We start from the raw sequence: 26,604 nt of genomic DNA, 5'->3' as shown, positions 1-26,604 counted from the left end.
CAGTACAAATACCATGCTCTTATTAGCCACTTCATGCATGATGCTGGCTTTCCCCTGGCTTTTTTTTAACCTAAAGATTACAGTTATGGTATGCAAAATGTTTTGACAACAAAAGCACCTTCTAGGTCTAGGTATATACTGATCAATACAATATGGCAGGCTTTATACAGGAATCCTGGAAGTCAGTGTTAAAAAAATATGATGAGGGTGGGCTGTGGACTGAGGTAAAATAACCACAATCACCTTCTCCCTCATCCTTTCAAATGTAGCATTGCTTTGGTCCTGAAAATCCTTCAGTAGTTTATCTTCTGCATACGTCAAACCCTTGGAGACTTTCACGCTTGAACATGATGTGCATCCAACGAAGGCCAGATCAAGAGCAGACAAGCCCAACAACTTCACGCTTTCTTCAGGTCTACTTGATTGAATGTCTCTATTAAAACACCTAGGTTATTGACGCCGTAATAAAAATTGAATAGGAAACTAAAAATAAAATACAGTAATTGTTTAAAAGAATTTCATATAAAAAATATCTATAAATATATATGTATATAATCATATCTGTTCGAGTATATCAATACTTACATATACTTTATATGCATAACCTGAGTTTTGTTGAGGAGGCCAGCCTCCCTCACAAAGATATGTAACTGCTCTATAATACAATCCTCACCGAGAATTTCGTCTAGGATAAAATGTCCTTCTCTGTCCCATCCCCAAGAGAGGAACCTATATCTAAGATTCCCAACACTGGGGCATTCGACCAGCAAATGTCTCAGAGTCAAGGGCACAATACAGTTACCACAGAATGGAAGATTTTCGCTGGATACCAAGAACCCATGAGTGAGTCTTGTATGTCCAATCCTAAGCATGTACAACATCGTTTCTTGTCTCCTTGGCCTATAAGGATATGACCAAGGAGACACTGATGACGTTATACTGCGCATTTTTTTTATTCTTTAAAATATTTTCCCAAAGGGACTGCCAAAGCATTTTAATTTTCTGACCTCCTAGAGGATATATATCTGGGCTCTGGAGAGGTGACTGCTGACTCTGCAAGTTAATCAACTTGCTCGTTTCCAACCACCCCAACATGGGAAGGTACCCAGCAAAAATCCACTTCTCTACCTCTTCTCTTCACTAAAAGCAGCCATTCCAATATCTCTAAAATCAGTGGGTTTAAAGTTAAATGATTCTGATAACCGAAGAACACTTCTTGAGTCACAATATATGGTGAAACTATTTCCATTCGGAGTTGACATTTCCTTTAAAGTCTTTAAAATTGCGTGCAGTTCTGCTGTAAAAATAGGTGCAACAGATCGTAATCTCTTGCTTCTTTCCATACTAGGGAAGGCCACTCCAAAGCCGATGCCAGCACCTGACTTTGGGGCATCCGTGAAAACTGCAACAGAGTTATCATGTTGCAAGGAATGATTTAAAAATATTGACCACATGGGCTGATTAGACAATTCTGTCTTGGTAAAATGGAAATATCTACAAAATTTTACCTCTGGAAGGTTCCAGTAGGGGCTAACTGAATACCTTGCTGGTAAAATCTCCATCCTTGGCATGTTTAATTCCTTGACATAGAATTTATACTAAAAGCAAATGATTGAGGTTGCTTGGAGTGATTTTCATAAAACTGCCAAAACCTTTCATTTCTTATACAAATGCTAGATAAAGACTTAGGGAGTCTTTGAAATCTGTACCAGCTCCGAACCAGCAGATGCTGGTAAAGAAGATCCAGAGGCATCTCACCAGCATCTACAAGCATGCTCTTAGTGGGAGATGATTTAAATGTTCCTGTACACAATCTTACTCCATGATGAATTGAACTGAGCATTTTGAGACTATTAGGCTTCGCTGAAGTATACAGGCACACCCTTAAGTTAATTTTGAAAAGACCAAGGCTTTGTATAGTCTCAACATCTGAGTTCGGTCTGCACCCCACGAAATATGAGACAGAACTTTCAGGACATTCATTGCTTTCAACCATTTTGTCTTAATATATTTCATATGTGGAATCCAGGTCAGCTTGCTATCAAAAATCAACCCAAGAAACCTTGTTACAACAACACATGAAATTTTATGATTATGTATGAACAGCTCCGGATCAGGATGGGATCCTCTTATACGGCAGAAGTGCATGGTTACCGTTTTACTGGCAGAGAATCTAGAACCATTCATCTCAGACCACTTTACTATACTGTATTATCATTGCACAGCCGAAGGCGGAGTTCAGCCACTGCCATCCTTGTTGCTACAAAAGATATTGAAAGGTCATCAACAAAAAGAATATATGTTAAATCTGGGAGAATTATTTTTGAAACCACATTGCTAAGGCGAACAAGGTTATGCTTAGAATACTACCTAGTAGCACTCCATTTTCTGGGCTGAATACATTTGTCACTGTTGCCCCCTACCTGAACCTGAAATAAACTATTTTTTAAAAATGCCTTGATAAAAAGAGGCAAATTGCCTCAGGTTACATTCATAAAGAACCCTCAGAATGCCATATCTCCAAGTTGTATCATAAACCTTCTCAAGATCAAAGAAAACAGTGGCGTGATGCTGTTTGTTAGCAAAAGCACTACACATTGAAGATTCCATTCAAACCAACACATCAGTTGTGGAGTGCATACTTCGAAAACCACATTGTGCAAGTGATACATATTTACCACTCTCCAAGTACCACATCACACGTGTGTTATCATTTTTTCTATGATCTTACACAGACATGATGTCAGTGCAATGGGACGATAGTTTTCTGTCTGGAATGGGTCTTTCCCCGGTTTCACAAATGGCAGTAATTTTAACGTCTATAGCTTAGGGAAGATAATGTTCTCAGAACATTCTGTTACTGAGGCTTAATATGAAAAATCTGGTATTTTCGGGGGTATGCTTAATCACTGAATGTTATATTATCCAGTCCTGGAGCTGATTCACTACATTTACTTAAGGCTGATTCAAATTCTCTCATAGTAAAAGGTACACTTTATTGTTCATTCCTTGATGTATTAAAATCAATTTCAATCTGTTCCATTAGCCTTCTTTGAGCTGAATAGGGTCTGTCATAATTTATCTTTGCAATATTAGCAAAATGTTTACCAAACTCATTTGCCACTAATCAAGGATCTGCTTCTTCACAACCACTGATCTTGATAACTGGAGGTTGACAAGGAGTAAATTTGCCTGCTATTTTTTTAATTCTCTTCCAAACTAAAGTCAAGGGTGTTTTCGAATTTAGTGAAGATATTAAAATTGTCCAAGATTCCTTTCGTGCTTTTTTTACTTTCCATGCAGAAATGAACCCTTGCTTTTCGAAATTCAATATGGTACTCACATTTTCGTCCGAGATATCTGGTGAAAGTTGATTTCAGAGTTCTATGAGTTTCCTGACATTTACGAGTCCATCAGGGAACTGGTCAGTGGATAAATATGCCCAAAGTCCTATGTATTGACTGTAACCCAGCCAAAAATATAATCGTATTCAAGAAGTCACGAGCATCATCTACACAGGGAAAGTCATCAGCCAAGTCTTCTATTGAACTGTGTTCCTGGAATGTTGACCAATCAGCTTTACCAATGTTCTATTTAGGAAGCCTTGAAGATGGAGGATTTGAAGCTACATTCACCACTATTGGAATATGGTTGCTGGTAAATCTATCATTTATCACTCTCCAATTAAAATCAATAAGGCAGTCATCACTATACAGCGATAAATCAACTGTAGATAATGTGCCTGTCTGAACTTGAAAATGTGTAGACTTCCCCGTGTTGAGGATTCCCACATTTTCACTTTCTATGATGGAACACAGGCAACTTCCTCTTTGATTGGTGATGATGTCACCCTAAAGAGGGTTTCTACTATTCACATTTCTCAGAATAACAAAGGGACATGGTAGCTGTTGAGTGAGGGATTAAATTCATCAATAGGGTAGACTTCACTAGGTGGTAGATAGAGAGAGCATATTGCATATTTTCTTTGCAAATGGACCTGCACACCTATTACTTGCAATGCAGACTGGATACTCATAGGATTAGGTGGGGTGTCGTTAAGAACATAAAAACTAACCCCCATGGCTTCCTATATTTATGTCACAGGTGGAATGATAGGCCGTATACTCTCGTGGGCTCGGACATGTATTATTGACAATCATAGCCTCCTGCAAAGCTATACATACAGGAGACACATCTGATATGAGCAGACTTAGTTCTTCCCATTTAGCTCTTAATCCCTGACAGTTCCACTGGAGAAAATTAATGAATTCTACTTTCCTTGTGAGGCCATTAACTGGAGCCTCTTAAAGGTGCTTTCAACTTACTGCCTTGCTCCTTCTTTTTCCCAGAAGGAGACTGATTATTTATGGCTATTTCCCTTTTCAGAGGGTTATCAATCTCAGGAACACCAGACAAAGCTGGCGCTGCCTGAGGATGGGTGTGAGGGTCAGACAAAACTGATGTATCCTCCATAGCATCAGGAGAACCAGTTACAGCTAGTGCAGGCTCCAAGGAGACACAAGCACCAGATACTGATAATACAGCTGCCAACGAGGAGCAGCCCTCAAAGAAGCCGACACATTAGGTATAGCTGCAAATGTGAGGTGTAACCATAATGTGAGGTGTAACTATAATGTTGCAAATGATACTTCAGATACATCTGAATGAGAATTTCGTCACACTAAAGGGTGACACCAAGCATCTTTAAAATCTTGCGTTCATTTCAGGCTTAAAAAATGATAATGAGACAGTGCTCGAACATAGTTAAGATACTTTGTTGTCATACTCCATTATAATCCTGCGCTTGTATACTTTTCAGTAGCATTATGGTGTCCCTTTCCAAGATGTAATATTGATAATAGCCCAACAGAAATGCTAGCAACAGATTCTCTGGCCTCACAAATGTAGGCATAGATAAAAAGTTCATGTCTCTATCTTTCTTAGTTGCAGAGCTATCAAGCAAAATGTTTCATGGCAGCCATTTTGTACGCCATCTTTATCACAATGGTAAATATAGTAGTAGGAGCTCTGGTGGTATCTTCAATTAACCCTTCTACCCAGGAAGACATTATCTGAATAATGATCAATGTATTTATTTCGACAATGATTTACTCAGAGTGTCAGAAATCGAAACAACTAGCAGCTATCTTGAAAAGTGGCAGCCATATAGAAATTTTGCGTGGACACCCAGACTTTTCAAAAGAGGGTGTTAAAATGAGCACTTGTGCCATATTTCATACTTGTATCACAAACTGAAGTATTTTTATACTTACCTGCTGCACTAATGCTGCTTTCATTACATCAGGTAACTGTGTTGAATTAAATGTAATAATTAAATTTGGAAGTGGAACTATGGCTCCACTGATCATCTTCTTCATTCTTTCAACTCTAATTTTACCTAGATCCTTTAATTCTTTTACCAGCTTCTCTTCTGAGTACGTCATCAGTTGGGGTGCAAATATTATTTTCTTGGTGTGATTCCAAAAAGCATGTACTGAGCAGTCTACTTTAACTCCTCAAGATGCGGTAATGCTTTTAATTTTTCATTTTCATTTGCTGAAGTTGATTCTACTGTCACTTTACCCTCACCTTCAGATATCTTAGGCTCTCAGGCACAACACTTCACAATCTATCTATCTATATATTATATATATATATATATATATATATATATATATATATATATATATATATATATATATATATATATATATATATATATATAAATGGATGTATGTGTGTGTATTCCAGCATAACTCTGAAATACATTAAGCAATTTCAACCAAACTTAGTATATGTATGACTTACTATCTGGGAAAGAATACTGTGGGGTTAAGACATCACTGGCACCAAAGGGGGTGGGGGTGGGAAGGGGGTAACATGTAAAAATAACTGAAAACGACAGATATTACTGTCTAATCCATAGTTTTCAAGGTTGCTGAGATGGACAGTGACACTCTTGGTGCCCTTTCAGTCCAAGTTCAGCCCCGATAGGAAGGGGGGTGAGAAGGGGTGGGAAGGTGGTGACATGTAAAAATAACAGAAAACGACAAATGTTACTGTCTAATCCACAGTTTTCAAGGTCGGTGAGATTGAGAGTGACACTCCAAATGCCCTTTCAGTCCAAGTTCAGCCCCACTAGGCATGGGAGTAAAAAGGAGTGGGAAGGGGTTGACATGTAAAAATAACTGAAAACGACAGACGTTAATGTCTAACGGTCTAATCCATAGTTTTCGAGGTTGCTGAGATGAACAGCGACACTCCTGATGTCTTATTAATCCAAGTTCAGCCCCAATAGGGAGGATGGGTGAGAATGGGTGAAAAATAAAATTTCAAAAATGACAGATATTAGTGTCTAATCCATAGTTTTCGAGATCGGAGATGAATAGTGACACTCCTGATGTCCTTTCAATCTAAGTTCAGCCCCGATAAGAATGGGGGGTGAAAAGGGGTGAAATATAAAATGTCAAAAATGCTGGGCAATGTAATTGAAGCAACTATCTTAACAAGAGAGAGAGAGAGAGAGAGAGAGAGAGAGAGAGAGAGAGAGAGAGAGAGAGAGAGAGAGAGAGAGAGAGAGAGAGTTTATTGGTTGTCATTCAGAGTTTTCCCAGGCATCACTGGGTTGGTCAGCTAGTATCTCTATGTACATTAAAAGTATCACAATCAGAATCTTCCAGATTAAAGGTTGAATACTTATCAAAAGAGGTTTCAAATATTTCTGGTCCTATTTTGCATACATTTCTAGTAAATTTCCCTTTGCTCCATGCTGGAGAATAGGGTTCCAGTGTAATAATTACACTATAAAGTTTCCTAGTCTTTTCCAAAGAAAGGTCGCCAGAGGAAGTTGAAGTGGTCGTCAACTGTGCCGAAATGGTATCATCAGAGGGTCCAGGGGTACTCAAATCTCTATTCCTACTATTCATAAAGATCAAATATAAAAAAAAAGAAAAATTAAACTTGAAAACTTTAAAAAGATATCATTAGCCTTTCATGGAGTTTATTCTTTTACCAATGGCACAGGTGAGAGCCAACTCCCAAATCTCTGCCCCCTACCCTACCCCACAGGGGATGGCACAGCACAATTTGAGTTGCCCAAGTGTAAGCCAAAGAATACAATCATCCCCACCTTAATCATATTGTGGGCAAACTGGACAGAATGTTGAGAGTCCTATCCCCAGAACCAGGCACTCCTCGAATCTGTGGCCCAGCCCTAAAGAATAGCTGTAAAGATACAGCACAGGTGTGGTGGAGTGGACGAAGGCTGAATTCCGCAGCATAGACCAGAAAACTAGAAAGTACATGACAATACACAAAGCACTACACCCAAGAGCAAATACAGACAGACTATACATAACATGAAAGGATGGGGTGAGATGGCTACTAGGCACAGAGGACTGTGTCAACATCGAGAGCAGAGCACTGGGGCAATATCTGAAAACCAGTGAAGATGAGTTGCTAAAGTGTGCATGGACTGATAAAAGTAGATGAAGACACAGAAATATACAGAGACAGAAGAATGAAAAACAGAACAGAGGAATGGTACAACAAACCAATGCCCGGACAGTACATGAGACAGACAAAAGAACTGGCCAGTGATGAAACATGGCAATGGCTACAGAGGGGAAAACTCAAGAAGGAACAGAAGGAAATGCTAACAGCGTCACAAGATCAGGCCCTAAGAACCGGATATGTCCAAAGAACAATAGATGGAAATAACATCTCACCCATACGCAGGAAGTGCAATATGAAAGATGAGGCCATAAATCACATAGGAAGCAAATGTCCGGCGCTTGCACAGAACCAGTATAAAAAGAGGCGCGATTCAGTAGCAAAAGCCCTCCACTGGAGCCTGTGCAAGAAACACCAGCTAGCTTGCAGTAATAAGTGGTACGAATACCAACCTGAGGGAGTGATAAAAAATTATCTCGCAAAGATCCCCTGGAACTATGGTATCCGAACAGATAGGGTGATACGTGCCAATAGACCAGACGTGACGTTGATTGACAAAATCAAGAAGAAAGTATCACTCACTGATGTCGCAATACCATGGGATACCAGAGTAGATGAGAAAGAAAGAGAAAAAACTGATAAGTATCAAGACCTGAAAATCAAAATAAGAAGGATATGAAATATGCCAGTGGAAATTGTACCTATAATCACAGGAACACTAAGCACAATCCCAAGATCCCTGAAAAGGAATCTGGAAAAACTAGATGCCGAAGTAGCTCCAGGACTCCTGCAGAAAAGTGTGCTACTAGAAGCAGCGCACATAGTGAGAAAAGTGATGGACTCCTAAGGAGACAGGATGCAACCTGGAACCCTACACTATAAAAACCACCCAGTCGAATAGGATGACTGTGAGGGACAAAAAAAAAAGTAGTAGTAGTAGCAGTAATGATGACAACCTATTTTAGCAAACACCAGGAATATGTAGTATTATGGAGTTTGGTTAGGTACAAGTACTGGTAGTCTACAGTGCCTGGGTAAACAATAGGCTACTGGATATCTTAATTCTGTAAATAAGACCCTAGTGTACCATAAAAAATGGTAATCAAAAAAGTATATTCACTGGTAGGGCACTTGGATAGCATAGCAACTAATTCCTCACTGGTAGGGCACTTGGATAGCATAGCAACTAATTCCAAGTGCTCAAGAGTCCCTCACCACAACTTAGTCAGTTGCCAAGTTGGTATTTAATATCAGGAAACTGACAGCAGGGTTATAATCCTGACAAACAATTCTGAGTGTACTGTAAGCTGGTAATGATCTATCTTCTGTTATAATGGAATCATGCATGTACTTACTCTGAGCCCTGGTTCAGTAATTGTTCTATCAATTGCTACCTGAAAGATTGACAGTAATCTTGAGAGGGTAGGTACATTAGTCTATGCTCTAGTCCATGTTCTCTGGGCATGCTCCCTGGTGTAAAGATAACCTTGGTTCTGACTGACTGGGAAGTCTATCCTTTTTGCCTGAGCAGCTAAGTAATTTAGGTTCTGCTATGGTGTTTCTGCCTTACATAAGTTCCCTCCCATGGGATTTGGGATTGTCCTGAGACTAAGCCAGGCAATGAAGGAAGTACAGTACTGCCTGTTCGGGTTAATTTTGTCTGGCCAACATAATCAACCTATACTTCATTTCTCAGTTGATGACTCTCTAAGTACCTCTGATACGGTCCTTCATTTTTCAGAGTAAGCTGTTAGTCTTTTTTTTTTTAATAGCTGGCCAGAGACATTGCAGATCAGGATATGTCTCCCTAAATCTTATGGTATCCTTTCATTTCCCAGTTAAAAAAATGTCCCAGCCAAGTAATCACTTCCATTGTTACACTTCTATCCAATGTCAATATTTTATTTGTCCTCTTCTATGAAAATAATCTATTTCTTGGCCATGAAATGTTATAAGATTTAAGGAACACAAAAAACCAGAGATTCCATGGTTTTATGGTAAAGAGATATGTCACCTCATGGTAAAGTAAATATTTCATAGGCAAAACTAAAATGTATTTTATTCTGTCTGACTTTAATACAATTACCAATTAAAGTCCCTTTTCATTAGCAATCTGCCATAAAAATCACCTTACCTAATGTTTGATACACAGAAATAAATGCTGTGTACAAAACAATAAAAGTAAACACTACAGAACAAAACTCATCATATACCACAACATGTTAAAAATTTATCCTGCACTACTTGAAAAGGCTTGCAACTATTCAGCTGCAAGATTATTATGACTGATATTGAAAATATTGATTATTTATAAGTAACCCAATAATACTTAAAATGTAGGACTTAGTTTTTGCAGACTGACTTATTACTGCATATGGAATTTCATCAGGGCCTGAGGCTGTATTTTTCCAAATACCCAGAGCTGAATAAAACTCTTTTGGTAAAGGGAAGGATATAAATTTCCTCCTTTTATGCTAGAAAATCCAATGGTTTCTGTTCTTGCATATGTACAAGTCACCTGGGTCAACGTCCAATTCACATGATATGCTTGAGAGGTGTTCAGACGTTTGCACTGCCCATATAATGAACATTCATTTTCAAGTAATTTCCATTCTATCGTTCTAACTTTCTCCCAAACAGAAGATTGTGGTGTTCTACTGTCTACTGAGGAAATAGAGGATCGCCAAGACTGATTTCTAGCAGCTTTTATGCAATAAAAGCATCCAGAAATCAGTCTTTGTCATCCTCTATTTCATCAGTATACAGGTACTTGAACTCTGCATTTCTTTTATGAAATTATATTCTTTTCACTAGTGTCTACGGGACCGAATCAGGGCCCTTCTTGTAGACCTATAGTTCTGGGGACAAATATAACTCCTGCTATATGAAGGGTACAACTGAGCAAGATAGTTGAAGGAGTCATACTTTGGAATCATCTGCAGTGCCGCCTTTGATCTCGCCTAATTCCTGATATTTTTCCAATCTGTCTTCTCAAGGTTCCATGATCACTCCCATGTCAGTCATTCAATATTCTCCCGTTAAGTCAAGAGGGAAATTGTAAATCGTAACTGAAATTTCAATACATAACAAAGTGCCTATTTAAGTATGAAATGCAAGGGTTCTACAGTATTAAGGAGTCCAACAGAATGATGTTACATTAACATTCAAATGAAATCTATCTATATTTTGGTAGACTTGTAGAAGTGTGCTTTTGATTTTGCATGAATAATAACTGATTTACTGTCAAATGTAGAAATGTCTCCTCATTCTATGACACCTACCTTCTTTTGTATAAACTTTCTGAATTTCAAGTAATTATAATTTCCCCCTCTCGCCCTTACAATAATTCACATTGGTAGCTTGGGTATTCTTTGAGATACTAATTTTATTTTTGGATCAACAGACTCTTTTCCACACTGTTTGATTATGTGATATATGTCAAGATTTATATTAATTTTCATTTTAAAATAGTGCAGCTTGCATTAAAAGCATCCTCATGGCTGCTCAAAAGAGATCCAGCCTTCCCACTTCAGCCTCCTCCTTGAAATTTTACGTGTATTTTTATTTCCAATTATTTTCATAATGACAATCAAGAGGTATTTAACAAATAGAGAATTTTAAAATCCTATACAGTACCTTATTCTCACTGTCCATCATTTTACCAGACAACTTTGGAGTCTCCTAATCCTTAGCTTTGAATAAGATTCACATAAGGCAAAGCGTTGCTTTCATTATTAACGCATTTCTTTTCAGGTTAAGTGAACCTTATGCAGTTGATTCATTGGATACATATCACTAAATTAACCTCCTAGAATTTACTACTGGGTCAGTATCATCTTTATCAGTCAAGATGTTAACCTTGTCAGCAAATTGTCACGCAGTCCAGGGGTAGGATTAGGAAGTAGAAAAAACTTTTTGGATATCTAAAAAAAAAAAAAAAAAAAAAATACCAAGCTATTCTTGGTGCTCTTTTCTCCACCAATGACACCAGCAGGAACTGACTCCCAAATGTCCACTCCCTACTATACCCCAAAGAGAGGGCACCAACATGATTAAGGTGGTGGTTGTGAAAGCCAATCCTGCATTATGAGACTGCGAGCAATACACGAACAAAACCATCTGAACTCGAATCCTTTTGGTAATCAAGCCAGATAGATTGCAGTCCTATCACCTGAGACCTCCCACCTCTGGTACCAAACGGCCAGTTCCAAAAGAAAGTCCTCTTACTAAGATAATAATATCATTAGCTTCTCAAGTCCAAATATTATAGGGTGGTTGATGAGACGTCCACAGTTCCGATTATTGGCATAAAAAATGAACTCCAATTATTATAAAGGTATTCCTTCTTTGTAATCAAGACAGTGAAGAAGTGGTTGGGTAGCAAGATGGAAAAATGATAATTGTACTGGAAAGAGGTCGCATTAATAATGAGAAAGAGTTGAGAGAGACACTTAGATTCCAACTACAGGAAAAGAAATTCCCTCAGTTCGAGAGTCCTCTCACCCATCACTAGGTTTCAACATATTAAGGCAATGCAACTTCAGCAAGATGTCTCGCTAACAGGCCTGCAAAATGGTAGAAAGATCATATAGTACAAGAGAGGTCAAAGTAATAATGAGAGAGAGATAAAAAGTATTGAGTGAGATTTAAATGGAGCTGGGAAAGAGATTACCCCGTTCTGTGGATGTGGACCCTTTTGCTTACAACACAATTTCATCAGACTATATATATTCTATGGTGACTATGGGACTTCAGCAAGGCATTTTCTCATCAAGAAGGCGGTATTTCATAATCAAGTTTTTGAGTTCTCCTCCTATAAAACTGAAATACGTATTGTAAGACACTCAATCTACAATTTTATATATTGAGCAATCTAAAAACTGCTAATCATTTCTCCGAAGTTAGATGTTTAAGCTGTCATCACTCTTGTCTTCAGATGAATGTTCTCACTTGCTGAATACGAACATTATTACCTATGGAAAACTTTAGTTTTGAGCAGAACTAGAACAGCAACTCAGTATTTAAGAGAGCAAGCCAGAGTTGCATCTAGGAGACAGCAGAGCTGAGAAGGAAAATTTAAAACGACCTAGAAATGAGCTGAACCAGCAGCTACACTAATCTCATCCATTCTGTGACTAATTCCTAGGATAAAGCATCCTGATCCTAACCTCTTAATTTATAATGAACAATGAAATGAGATGTCATTCTGATTTCCATACACAGTACTTGGTGGCCCTGTCCACAGCAAATAGGGGTTACATAAACATTGGGTTTTAATTAGTTATAACTATATTTACAACAGCAGATAGTAGATAATTCACATAGATAACTTTGTCTAAAATGATTTGCACCACATGTAAATGGATTTGAACTCTAAGTCTTGCAAACCATCCATTTTCAGATACATGAGATAGGTGTCTCATGAAGAATACAATTACTGATTAGTACGTAGTAACTGTCTTTAGGTTTTGCTGGTTGTTCCGCCAGATTAGGACACGGTTTCATTGTTTTGAACTTTGCCTCCTTATCATTGTGTACTGTCCAAGCTTACTGATTCATGCTCAAGAAGATTCGAGACAAGGTATGAAGACTCCATTGTTACCCTTCTTACCTTGGTTATATCAGTCATATCTATATACCATACACATAAAATGACTGAAGCTAAAGTAACTAGTCTGATTTATGTTCCTATAACACACAGCACTGTTCACACTAGTTCTATAAAAATGCAGGATTCTGATAAAAAGCATCAACATAATACAATATGCATACCTGCTGAACATCCTTCTTCATCAGAGTTATCAGAGCAATGACTTAGGCCATCACAGCGGTTGACCTCCGGTATGCAAGAACTATCACGGCACTGCCATGAACATGGTCCACAGTTACCTAAATAAGAAAGCAATGCAAATTTGATCATGTTTTCTTCATAACAAAAGGCTCTTATTATTTTAAAGGGTAAGGTAAAAATCAAGATCACTATTTGAATTTAATATGATATATAGGCAAAACTCTTCCTCCTCTTCCTTGATAGCAAGATGACTAAGCTTTAATGCTTGCAATGTATGAAGTGTTCACTGAATCTTCCAGCATTGCTAAATTATTACTATATTGAAACTGATACTGAGTAATGTTATGTACGTATGACCATTAGTAATAGTTTACCACTGAAATTGATACACTAAGTAATGTTATACTGAGCAATCTAAAAACGGCTAATCATTTCTACGAAGATAGATGTTGAAGCTGTCATTACTCTTGTCTTCAGATGAATCTTCTCACTTGCTCAATACTTACATTATTGCCCATGGAAAACTTTAGTTTTGAGCACAACTAGAACAACAACTCAGTATTTAAGAGGGCAAGCCAGAGTGGCATCTAGGAGACAGCAGAGCTGAGAAGGAAAATTTTAAAACGACCTAGAAATGAACTGAACCAGCAGCTACACTAATCTCATCCATCCTATGACTAATTCCTAGGATAAAGCATCCTGAGCCTAACCTCTTAATTTATAATGAATAATGAAATGGGATGTCATTCTGATTTCAATATACAGTATTTGGTGACCCTGTCCACAGCAAGTAGGGGTTACATAAACGTTGGGTTTTTAATTAGTTAGAACTATATTTACAACAGTAGATAGCAGATAATTCACATAGATAACTTTATCTAAAATGATTTGCACCACATGTAAATGGATTGGAACTCTAAGTCTTGCAAACCATCCATTGTATTGAAGAATACAATTACTGATTAGTTCCTCGCTGGGTGAGCGGGTTCCGTTCTCAGCTACCACTCTGTTGGTCGCGAGTTCGAATCTCCGACCGGCCAGTGAAGAACAAGAGGAATTTGTTTCTGGTGATAGAAATTCATTTCTCGCTATAATGTGGTTCGGATTCCACAATAAGCTGTAGGTCCCGATGCTAGGTAACCAACTGGTTCTTAGCCACGTAAAAGTAAATCTAATCCTTCGGGCCAGCCCTAGGAGAGCTGTTAATCAGCTAAGTGGTCTGGTTAAACTAAGATATACTTAGTACATAGTAATTGTCTTTAGGTTTTGCTGGTTGTTCCGCCAGATTAGGACACGGTTTCATTGTTTTGAACTTTGACTCCTTATCACTGTGCACTGTCTAAGCTAACTGATTTATGTTCAAGAAGATTCGAGACAAGGTATGAAGACTCCATTGTTACACTTCTTACCTTGGTTATATCAGTCATACCTGCATACCATACATATAAAATGACTGAAGCCAAAATAACTACAGTCTGATTTATGTTCTTATAACACAGCACTATTCACACTAGTTCTATAAAAATGTAAGATTCTAATAAAAAACATCAATATAATACAATATGCATACCTATTGGACATCCTTCTTCATCAGAGTTATCAGGGCAATGATCTAGGCCATCACAGCGATTGACCTCCGGTATGCAAGAACTATCACGACATTGCCATGAATATGGTCCACAATTACCTAAATAAGAAAGAAATGCAAATTTGATAATGTTTCCTTCATAATAAAAGGCTCTTATTATTTTAAAGGGTAAGGCAAGAATCAAGATCACTATTTGAATTTAATCTGATATACAGGAAAAACTCTTCCTCCTCTTCCTTAGTGGCAAGATGACTAAACTGTGGGCAAGTATGGTGGCTTTAACTGCTTGCAGTGAATAAAACTGTCCACTGAATCTCCCGCCATTACCAGATTATTGCCATACTGATATTGGCTGGGTAATGTTATGTACATCTGAACATTTGGAATACACTAAGTAATGTTATACATGTACAGAGATTTGTAATAGACCATAATACATCCCGTTACAACACCAGTTCATAATGTCCTCAGTAGTTCCCCTTATGGGGCATACGACAAAATTTTAAACATCAAAATAAGTAATATATGTAAATAGATGGATGAATATATAAATAGACGACTACAAGGATCATCCAGTTCTATTAAAGTACCTAGTAAGATTTATCATTTCATTTTATTGCTGTTATGTATCCTTTTCTGCAATACGAGGAATACCAGGTACGGAAAACTAAGGTTGAACAATCATCCATCAGAAATGGAAACGTAACCTTAAGAGATAAGAGGAAACTAACTTGAAAAGCAGTGGGAGCAAAAACTATATGAAAGGGTAAGACTGGCTTAGGCATCCCAGCAAGTTCACTGCAGTAAACAAGAAGTGCACAAATACAAGATTACAAATGGGTAGCAGGAAGAATGGTCACCATCTGCATAATGTGCCTGCATCAGAAATATTTCATGCTGCTGAATACTAGTCCTCATCCTGGTTTCGTTAGAGAATGGTATGAAAATAAATAAAAAAATTTAATTATAAAACTATATTGCAGCTATAAAATGTAGTAATAACATGCAGATGAATGATTGGAATTTATCTTGCATCATTCTATCTACCTGAGCTTGGAAGCCAGTGTAGCCTATAACAGTATGTAATCACAGCCAACTTATGATAGGGGTCCAAAGGCAATTGCAGAAACAAGACGACTAGGAATGGGAGAAAACTTAAAAGCACTCAGTGTAATTATAAAGGCACTGGACTTACATCAGTTGTCATGAAAATATTCAGTATGTTTATTATGAATAGGCTCGAGAAAAAAAATGCTAATAAGCTTAGAGATGAAAAAACTGGTTTTAGAAAAGGCACAAGCTGCACAGATCAAATATTTGTGTTAAGACATATTGTGCAGCAATGTATAGAATTTAAGTAAAGGCATTTGACAGTGTTCACAAACCAATACAGTATTATTGAAGGTCTTGCACCATTATGGAATTCCTGTTAAATACGTATAGATAACTGAATATCTCCATGGATCAGGTAGATGCGAAGCTGATGTTAATGGGGTTTTGTCAAATGAATTGGTAGTAAATAGCGGGGTGCTACAAGGGAATGTTATTTCACCTTTGTGTTTGCCATTCTCATAATGTTTTATAATGAAAACTGTGTTCTGAGATGGAAGAGGTTTAGAATGAAGTAACACTAGAAACTGGACAGCCTTTAAATATGCAGCTAAAGCTGTTGTAATCAGCTCCTATTTCAAATATAACTAATAAGGGCAAAGTGTGCACAAAAGGATAAAATAACATTAGATGGAAAAAAGATTAATCATTAGTATCATATTTTGCTGTGAATTGCCTTCTGTCAGGTAACCAACAGACGAGAACTATGTTGTTTGTATCTATTATTCATGTGAAATCCAAATATATCTGCATATCTATGAGTTTTGTAGAAATATGCACGTCTCTATTGCATGATACTAAGGGTAAAGGAACCACGTCTATTCGAGAATGACACTCCTTGCATTATTTTGTTTGATTTCTCTGTGATACTGATTAAATAATTTCCGTATTAACTACTGAAGAAGCCAAAAGGAAGAGTTGGAGGGGAGTTCAGTGGTGTGTTTATGAAATGCTTACGTCTGCATCAGAGAGTTGAGTGATGCCCATATGGTTGTCACTTTGCAGCTTTCAGGCATTACATTTCAGAATGCGCGTATGCGTAGTTGTATGTACTGTATGGGTATGACATCATCCAAAATTGTATTGTCACACACCACCAGTTAATTCACTACGTTTAACAAATATGTTGAAATTTCTGAATATTATGTTTTCAAACTCATTTTTGATAAACTTGAAAATTATCTTAAAGTTTTTTTTATGTTAAATGTGAACTTTGTTGAGTCAGTTCTGCATTTGCATCAACTGTTTAACCTGTCTCATTTTCCCCAACAAAACCCAAATGCAAAACAGAAAGAACTGCTTCTTGGTTCATTTGTTGAGTTGACTTGTTATCTGGTGTCGTGTTGTGATTGCATTTTAGAAAGGGCGATTACCCTTATTCTTTGAACCTTGTAACTTTGGTTCATTTGACTGCCTTTGAATTGTAATTCCCTTTGAGTAATTTGTTCATTTATCTCTTATATAATTACCCATTTGATATGTTTAACCTTTAGTTATCAAATAAATTTTATGTTTAAATTCAACAAGTGCGTTGATGAACTTTGTATAGTAAGCATACTTTGAAGTTACGACTTTGGTTAAGCATACTGTATATGAAACACTGCTTCCTCTGTTTCTCAAAAAGTTGCTATCTTGCAGAAATGTTTAAGAATGTTTCTGTCTGAAGCTATTATTTCTGATAGGTTAAACTTCTTCCTTCTTCCTTGTTTGATGTATCGTTCTCCAGTTTGGGGGTCCAATGCCGACTCGCATCTCAAACTCCTGGATGGAGTTATGTCATCAGTCAAGTTTATTTTGCCAACTCTTTATGGTGACTTTGGCTGGACGCAAAGTGAGTTCATTATGTTTGTTGCATAAAATGTAATACAACACCAAACATCCTCTGCACTCTTCTTTACCTAATCTGGCAGTTTTTGTTTCCAACAATAAGCTTGGTGCTACTGCAAACAGTTTGTCGTTTTCTGGCATCAGGTTTAATACTACTCAGTTTTCCATAATTTTTTTCTTAGCTACAACTAAAATATGGAAGAGTTTGCCTGGTGCACTTGTGTAATCAACTGATCTCCAAATGTTTAAGCAAGGAGCAAATTCATCCCTGCTTTCTGATGATGTCTCCTGAATTTAAGTGTATCACTTTAAAATTTATTTATTTATTTATCACCTTTTCCTATAACTTGTGTTTCTCTACAGGATGATTTTCCTTTCGAGCCCTCTTGGTTTTACAGTTTGTTAACTGTCCATAAGGGTTTTCAGCTGAATACTTAAAGAAAGGAAATAAACTTCAGGATGTATCCAGTTTTAAAGGGTCGTTATTCATATTAGAAACTTCTAGTACTCTGGACTAAAACATGGAATAATATTTACCTGTTATTTAATGACAACAGATCATCTATAAATTTATATGTACTTCTATATCTAGGTCTACCTTCTCAGGGATTATTTTGCAAGAATTTGGATTCATAAAAAGAAAAATATAAACGGGTAATGTTAGGGATAATATACACTGACCTGATAAAGGTATACTCCTTCCTTGTTTCTAATCGCAGAAGAGAAACTGAAAAAGTTCTATTTGTCTAAAGGAACTGTTTAAAAATAATTTTACTTATTTACAAGCAAAGTGTAATGCTTTTGAAGTCCAGAAGTTAAGTTACTGCAGGACTTAGATTTAAAATTGGATGAATTCCAATCACTAGCTTGCATAACAGAATCATTAAGCGTATTAGGTATTGTAGGTAAAAGGGGGTAGGTCTCTTCAAAAATTACCACCTGCGACTTGCTTGTAACTAACAAGATCCTTTCTTTAGACAGAGGGTTTAAACAAACAAGCTTGGGAGCCAGTTGATAACGACAGACAAATGTTCTGCCAAAGAAAAGAAACCTAACATTTCCTAGAATGCAGTGTCCTGACCTAACCAGACCTTACCTTCCTAACCTGACTTAGGGTGCTGTGCCATCGAGAGAGAGAGAGAGAGAGAGAGAGAGAGAGAGAGAGAGAGAGAGAGAGAGAGAGAGAGACACATCTGCCCCCAAGTAACACTAAACATCAAAAGCATGGATTAAGCTTCCGCTCAGATGTTGTTAGGACCTCCTCCCGTGGTTCTGCAAACTACCCCTAGTTGTACTTAGTATCTACTTGCCTAATTAGGAATCACCTTAATGAATGCAAAGTCATAGGTTACATTGGCCATACATTACACTCTGAATTCTTCTCTAGTTTGGCATTTCCTATGCTAGTCCTTCCGATTGAGAAGTTTTGGTAAAAAAAAAAAAATGCTCTATAAACAAGAAATCTTTTCCTCTGTGGCATCAGGATAATTTGCTGTTGCAGCGGCATTTCTAGTAGAAATGATGTACCACCCATCCTGTCTAAGTTGGGATGTCATTTGGTTTAGGCTTTGTATGGTATTTTTCCTGTACCTTTACCTAAGGAGTTGGGATGGCCATTAGGATTTTGCTCTGTATATCATTATTTATGGGCTAAATTCCCATCACACAAATCTTCTTGTACCCTTACTTAAGGAATCCTGGTAATAAATAGCATCTGTCTTTACTTTTCCTTTTCCTACATACTCGGAAATAGGCAACATGGGCGAGTCTGAGTTATCATGGTAACAAGTATCTTTGTAAAATCAAAATGGCTGGTTCTAATTGGCAAAACAACCCTCCTAATACCACCAATGCAGTGACAGCATAAATAACTACTATAATGTTTTGTAAGTGCAAAGCCCCTTTCATACAGTATAACCTCAAGAAAAAAAGTTTCATTTACCATTGCTTAACCGTGGTGCTTGTGTTTAGCTTCAGTAAAAAAAAATAACCAAAAATCATACTACTGCACAACACCAAAATGGATTGTCATCATACATTTACAAAGAGCACTTATATTATTTAAGCTAGGCTTTGATACATTAACCCACCAGGAACTGGAGTAACAGTTGATGAAGATGCTGTTGTATGAGTTGTAACTACTGGGTTGCTAGTAGAAGCTGCAGTTGGAATTGTGGATGAGATTGCAGATGTCAAAGTTGTAGTTGAATATGTACTAGTGGTGTCTGCAAATGCAGAAGAACCACTTGAAGTGCTTGTAGGTGAAGAGTATCCACTCAAAGGTAAAGTTGAAGGGTTTACAGGATTGGTTGTTGTTGACAGGGTAGATGTAGGATTTCTGGGTGAAGATGGAACAAAAGAAGATGCGGTTTCAATTGTAGTGGTCGAAGCTTGTAGCGGTGAAAGAGATGTACATCCAAGTTCATCAAAACCATCCAAGCAATCTTCCACACCATCGCATTTCTTGCTATTTGAAATGCATATTCCAGAGTCACATTCAAAGTTATCTCCAGTACAACCTGCAATTGTATCAAATATAAGATTGTGCATATCTTCATAAGGCATAAAGCAATGTTCCTTATTTTAGAATAGCTTTAAAATTTGAGCAAAACTTGTATTAACATGAAAATAATATTCTAAGCAATAATGTAGCATCTCTCTCTCTCTTATCTGCAGTAAAATGCAAACCTAATTCAATGGAAGACAAATATAGTAGAGTTGTGATTTTATTATAACACTGCACAATCAATACATTGAATGTGGCAACGGGTATAATAAAGTACTGAGTAAACTGCACACAATAGAACAAAGTCGCTTGCATTGGTCATGAGAAACAAGGTTTATAAAAGCTGAGCATTTCATAAGCATACATAACATGAACAGGATATGTTTGGTGGCAATGACTTACACCATTATTCTGCGTCACACTCGAAGTTGGAAATTTACTTATTGTGTTAAGGAAAAGTACTGGTCAAATGAATTTCAGACAAAATCCAAAGAAAATGACACAGCTGCTATTGGTTAAGGTGAATTGTATGGGGTCTTTACTGAAGTCCTGCACTGTCTAGGGGTCTTTACTGAAGTCCTGCACTGCCTATCAAAATGTACACTCCTGTTTCAGCATAAGGATAAACAGCAACTCATCTGATTGATTTAACGCACTCTGGAAGCTTCACAGACTGTAAATCGGCACAAACACTTAAGGTTAAAAAATATCAGACTATGTTTGCGATATATTAGCCATTCCTCCAAAAAAGTGCTTTTGTCAAAGTTAAAACTAGCTTATATCTTCATGCACTAGATGCAACTGGCATTTAAAATAAGGAAAAATATCGCTTGGACTGTCTCCATAGTCACCTGTTTCCAACCACGTGGTACTAGAGTGTATGTTCTTGTCAGAATTCTTCATAACCACCCACTAAGATGTGGGGAGGGTGGGTGGGTTTCCACTTCAACAGTAGATAAGTATCCAAATAATTAATTCTATCAAATTTTCAGTATTTGGAAAGAAAATTGCCTATTGTTAAAGTTTGCTGGCTACTGGCACGCTGTTGGCTCCGCGTTCGACTCTCCGAGCCGCCAATGAAGAATTAGAGGAATTTATTTCTGGAGATAGAAATTCATTTCTCGTCATAATATGGTTCGGATTCCACAATAATCTGTAGGTCTCGTTGCTAGGTAACCAGTTGGTTCTTAGCCACGTAAAAATAAATCTAATCCTTCGGGCAAGCCCTAGGAGAGCTGTTAACTAGCTCAGTGGTCTGGTTAAACTAAGATATACTTAACTTTACTACATTGAACGAGGACGGTGGTTGAGTGCAGCCAAAGGAACAACTGTTCAGCCAGGCAATGTAAAAGCTTTTTAACGAGGGGAAAAAGCTTCTGAACATCCCTGCCTTTTGTGTGATCCTGACTAGTAAGGATCACACAACAGCTGGTTGCTTACCAAAATGGCAGTATTTCGGGAAGCTAAGTCCACGGATTGTTTCATTTTTGTTGATTACAATCCTCACTACAATGAATGCCTGAGCTCAATTACTGCCTCAGATAATCATAGTGTTGCTGCTCTGGAGTTTTCCACTATTTCTGGTTGTGAGCAGTTAATAAATGAACCTGTGCACCAATCTCGCAACCGTCTTGACCTTGTATTCACATCTGTTACAAGGATCGTGGATGGATGTATGATACTCAGGGCAAAAGCCCAGGCACTGGGGCCAAGAAGGCTATTCAGCGCCTAATGAAGAGAAAATAAATTAAGGTAAATGAATTTATGAATTGGTGAAGGAAATGATTAATAAATAAAATGAAGTGACGTGACAAATAAATAAAGATATGATGTTTAATGAATGATGTGATATATACATAATAAAAAAATTAATGTCATTAAAATTCTGTGTGATGTAATAAATATATTAAGAAAAAAATTAAATATCGTTAAAATTTTTATATACTTTAAAAAAGAGATGATAGCTCAAATATCTGCTTCATCTCCCAAAATATCCGAGAGGGATTTACCCTGGAAATATCTTTTTCTTGGTTAAAATATCAGGGGCAGACCACCAGAATGTGCTCCAATGTTAGTGTCTCGTCGCAGTAAGCACACTCTGGAGGGCTGCTCCCTTCTAAAATAAACTGATGGGTTAAACGAGTGTGCCAAATCCTTAATCTGGTTAAAATAACCTCTATTCGTCTGTCATTTACTTAAAACATAAGATCTAACAGGACCTTTTAGGTCTGTATGAGGCACTTTTCTGAAAGGGGTTTCTGATAAAATACTAGCAGCTTTCGCTTTCCTGTCTGCCATCTCGTTTCGGCGAATCTCCACGTGAGGAGGGACCCAACAGAAAGAGGACAATTTACGCCGACAATAGATAAGAAAAAGCCACTCCTAAACTTTTTGAATTAATGGATGAAAGCTATTAAATTTTTTAATAGCTTCTAAAGTGCTTTTAGAATCTGAGTATATGACAAAATTAGTGTCACTACTTTGAAAAACTAAATCTAGGGCAGTAAATATTGATGCAGAGTCAGGTAATTTACCTGTGCACGCTGTATTACCAAGGATAACAGCGTAACCAACACCGCTATCCGACTTTGATCCATCTGTATAGATCTTTGTATAATTAGCATGGGTAATGTCGTGCTCTAAGAATTTTCCCCTAATCTCTTCTTCAGTGCAGTCCTTTTTGTTAAGCAATCTCTTACATACTAATGCTTCTGGAATAAGTCATGGAGGATTTACAGGATATCCTACTTCCAGGACTTTCTGGGATTTAAGATGATTATTCCTAACATCCTCATTCAGTCGAATTTGGAATGGTTTAGAAGCTCTTGTACACCCACCAAAGAAACCTATGTCGCCTCGCCAGACCTGGCTGGAGAGAGAATGCCCTTTTTGCCCTGAAAGATGTCTTGTGTTCCAACTACCAGGACGTAGTTAAATGGCTGTTCAGGACAATATTGATACGAATAGTCAGTTTCATCAATATTTATGGATTTTTCTTATAAATATGATACGAAATTAAAATAAAACAAGGTCATGAAATTTCTTGGTGATTACTTTCAAAACAATATGCGATTACATTTATTAAAAGAATAAAAGGGCTGGCTCTCTCTCTCTCTCTCTCTCTCTCTCTCTCTCTCTCTCTCTCTCTCTCTCTCTCTCTCTCTCTCTCTCCCTTTAGTGTGCACCCTTTCCAAATCAGCAGTCCGTTTTCGCACCCTCAGAATTGAAAAATAGGAAAAAAAAATATTAAAGAAATGTTAAGAAACAAAATCGATGTGATGTGTATTGATAATTTTTTTTTTTTGTTTTTCATTCACAAAGCTAGCGTTATTACTATTTTCGTTTTGAGAAAAAAAGTAATATGCATATAAAGAAATATATATTTGTCTTAATTATTCATATTCATCCTCGCACCCGTTAGGCACCTTCTAGACGAACGGGCAAGTGTCTGGGGGAAAACATGGTTACTATATCTGATAGTCAACAAAATGACGTCAGTAGCGAGGAAATAAAAATATCCCTGTCACACAACTCCTGTTGAAGTGTTACCAGAATTTTTACGAGTATTTCCTGGCTTCTGGCGTTATTTTGTTCGTCTGGAAGGTCCCCTAGGAATCGGCCTTACATCCCATAGAGGAGCGAGCACCCCTGATTAAGAACACCTGAGGTTAATCATACTATTGTTGATAACTATGTCTCGAGTGGTGGCTATTTGGGACGGTTCGGCCATCTGCTATTATGGTTCTGTTCTCCGTTCAGTTTGCAAAGAACGAAGCTACTTTTTTATTATATTTGATGCAGCATATTTCGACGGTTTTTACTCTCAAATTATGGAAACTGATATCCATAATCACCATAACTTTTGCCAATGACGATTTTGGAAAAATATCCTTCACCCTCGAGGCTCGAACCCGTAAGCATCAGAATACCAGTTAGTGATCTTATCGGTTCAGCCATCAACTCTCATAAAAGTGTTGCACGGGGGTGTTCAGTGCTACTGCGCCTATACTCAGGGTTTTACACAACACCAGAGCCATACTAGACTTTATCTAATTAGTTCACCCACGTACGGCTCTGGTGTTGTGTAAAACCCTGGGTATAGGCGCAGTAGCACTCCACGAGCTCGAGGAAGACTTCGAGGACGACCTTTAGGACGACATCGAGGACGAGCTCGAGGACGGCATAGAGGACTTCGAGGACGAGCTCGAGAACGACTTCGAGGATGGGCTCGAGTACGACTTCGAGGTCGTCGACCTCGAGGTCGGATTCGAGGTCGACTTCGAGGACGACCTCGAGGTCGACTTCGAGGACGTCCTCGAGGATGACTTCGATTATGAGCTGTAGGACGAGCTCGAGGAAGACTTCGAGGAAGACATCAAGGACGACCTCGAGGTTGACTTCGAGGACGACCTCGAGGTCGACTTCAAGGACGTCCTCGAGGGCGAGCTCGAGGATGACTTCGATTATGAGCTGTAGGACGAGCTCGAGGAAGACTTCGAGGACGACATCAAGGACGACCTCGAGGTCGATTTCGAGGACGACCTCGAGGTCGACTTCAAGGACGTCCTCGAGGCCGAGCTCGAGGATGACTTCGATTATGAGCCGTAGGACGAGCTCGAGGAAGACTTCGAGGACGACATCAAGGACGACCTCGAGGTCGACTTCGAGGACAACTTCAAGGACGTCCTTGAGGACGCGCTCGAGGCTGACTTCGATTATGAGCTGTAGGACGACCTCAAGGTCGACTTCAAGTACGTCCTCGAGGACGAGCTCGAGGGTGACTTCGATTATGAGCTGTAGGACGAGCTCGAGGAAGACTTCGAGGGAGGATGACCTCGAGGTCGACCTCGAGGACGACTCGAGGTCGGAGACGACCTCGAGGACGAGCTCGAGGATGACCTCGATTATGAGCGAGCTCGAGGAAGACTTCGAAGACGACATCAAGGACGACTTCGAGGACGACCTCGAGGTCGACTTCAAGGACGTCCTCGAGGACGAGCTCGAGGGTGACTTCGATTATGAGCTATAGGACGAGCTCGAGGAAGACTTCGAGGACGACATCAAGGACGACCTCGAGGTTGACTTCGAGGACGACCTCGAGGACGACATCGAGGACGAGCTCGAGGATGATTTCGAGGACGAGCTCGAGGACGACTTCGAGGATGGGCTCGAGTACGACTTCGAGGTCGTCGACCTCGACCGACCTCGAGGTCGACTTCGAGGATGACCTCGAGGTCGACTTCGAGGATGACCTCGAGGACGACTTCGAGGATGACTTCGATTATGAGCTCGAGGACGAGCTCAAGGAAGACTTCGAGGACGTCTTCGAGGACGAGCTCGAGGTCGACTTCGAGGACGACTTCGAGGACGAGCTCGGGGACGGCTTCGAGGACGAGCTCGAGGACGGCTTCCAGGACGACTTCGAGCACGACCTCGAGGTCGACTTCGAGGTCGACGTCGAGTACGACTTCGAGGTCGACCACGAGGTCGACTTCAAGGACGACGTCGAGGACGACCTGGAGGTCGACTTCGAGGACGACCTTGTTGATGTCGTCGTGGTCGACTTTGGACGACCTCCCACTCCTAGCTCTCTCCTGAATATTTCTAGCATCGTATCTTGTGCCGATGCGTCGCCAGACGTGCATTGCTCTGGACTATCGATGTAAAGTAAGTTTCATCACTGAAGATTACATTTTTCCAGTCATCGATATCGTAAACAACATGTTGCAGAGCAAAGCCCAGACGAGTGTCACGATGCCATTCCTTTAACTCCTCTTTGACCGCCGGAAGATGACACCTGATCCCATGCTCCCTCAGTCGCTGTCTGGTTACCTGTGGATTGCACGAGAGATGCAATTCTTGTGTGATAGTTACTGAGGTTTTCAGGGGGTCGTCTATGGATGCTGCAATGATTTGTTCCTCTTGTTGTCGTGTTGTTATGCGTGGGCGTCCTCTCCTAGGTCTATTTGCCATGTTCCCTCTTCCCGCCATCTTGATATCCACCTTTGGACTATGCGAGTTGACACTCCAACGCTCACGGCAATATCTCGTGTTGGAACACCATGCTCCCACTTACCAATGATCCGACCTCTTTGAGTTATATGCTCAACAGAGTTGTCTTTGTTTTCCGCCGCCATCTCTACAAAAAATGACATATATAAGTATATATTATATAGACTAAAGAAGACAACAATATGGTGGAGATTGCCGTAATATAGATAATCGTGTTTACCAGCTAATAAAGTTACACAGAGGCTGCAAATCCCCAGCCGTCAAAACTACTCAGCTACTGGCTTTTGGGATACGCATCGTCCATGGCTGTGTCACAAA

General features: G+C 38.8%; 1 protein-coding gene across 1 annotated transcript in view; it reads right to left on the bottom strand.

Moving 5' to 3' along the window:
* LOC136850733 (uncharacterized) overlaps window positions 1-26,604 on the bottom strand; it is a 72,755-nt gene that overhangs the window by 26,649 nt on the left and 19,502 nt on the right. The window contains exons 7-9 of the mRNA XM_067124621.1: window positions 19,859-20,287; window positions 14,814-14,930; window positions 13,225-13,341 (exon numbers count right to left, since the gene is read on the bottom strand). Of these exons, the coding sequence (XP_066980722.1) occupies window positions 13,225-13,341; window positions 14,814-14,930; window positions 19,859-20,287 (663 nt within the window). The remainder of the gene's footprint in view (window positions 1-13,224; window positions 13,342-14,813; window positions 14,931-19,858; window positions 20,288-26,604) is intronic.

The sequence above is a fragment of the Macrobrachium rosenbergii genome, chromosome 3 (genome assembly GCF_040412425.1).
Source record: "Macrobrachium rosenbergii isolate ZJJX-2024 chromosome 3, ASM4041242v1, whole genome shotgun sequence".
Classification (NCBI taxonomy): domain Eukaryota; kingdom Metazoa; phylum Arthropoda; class Malacostraca; order Decapoda; family Palaemonidae; genus Macrobrachium; species Macrobrachium rosenbergii.
The sequence above is the reverse complement of the archived record's forward strand: the minus strand, read 5'-3'. Positions and strand labels throughout refer to the sequence as shown.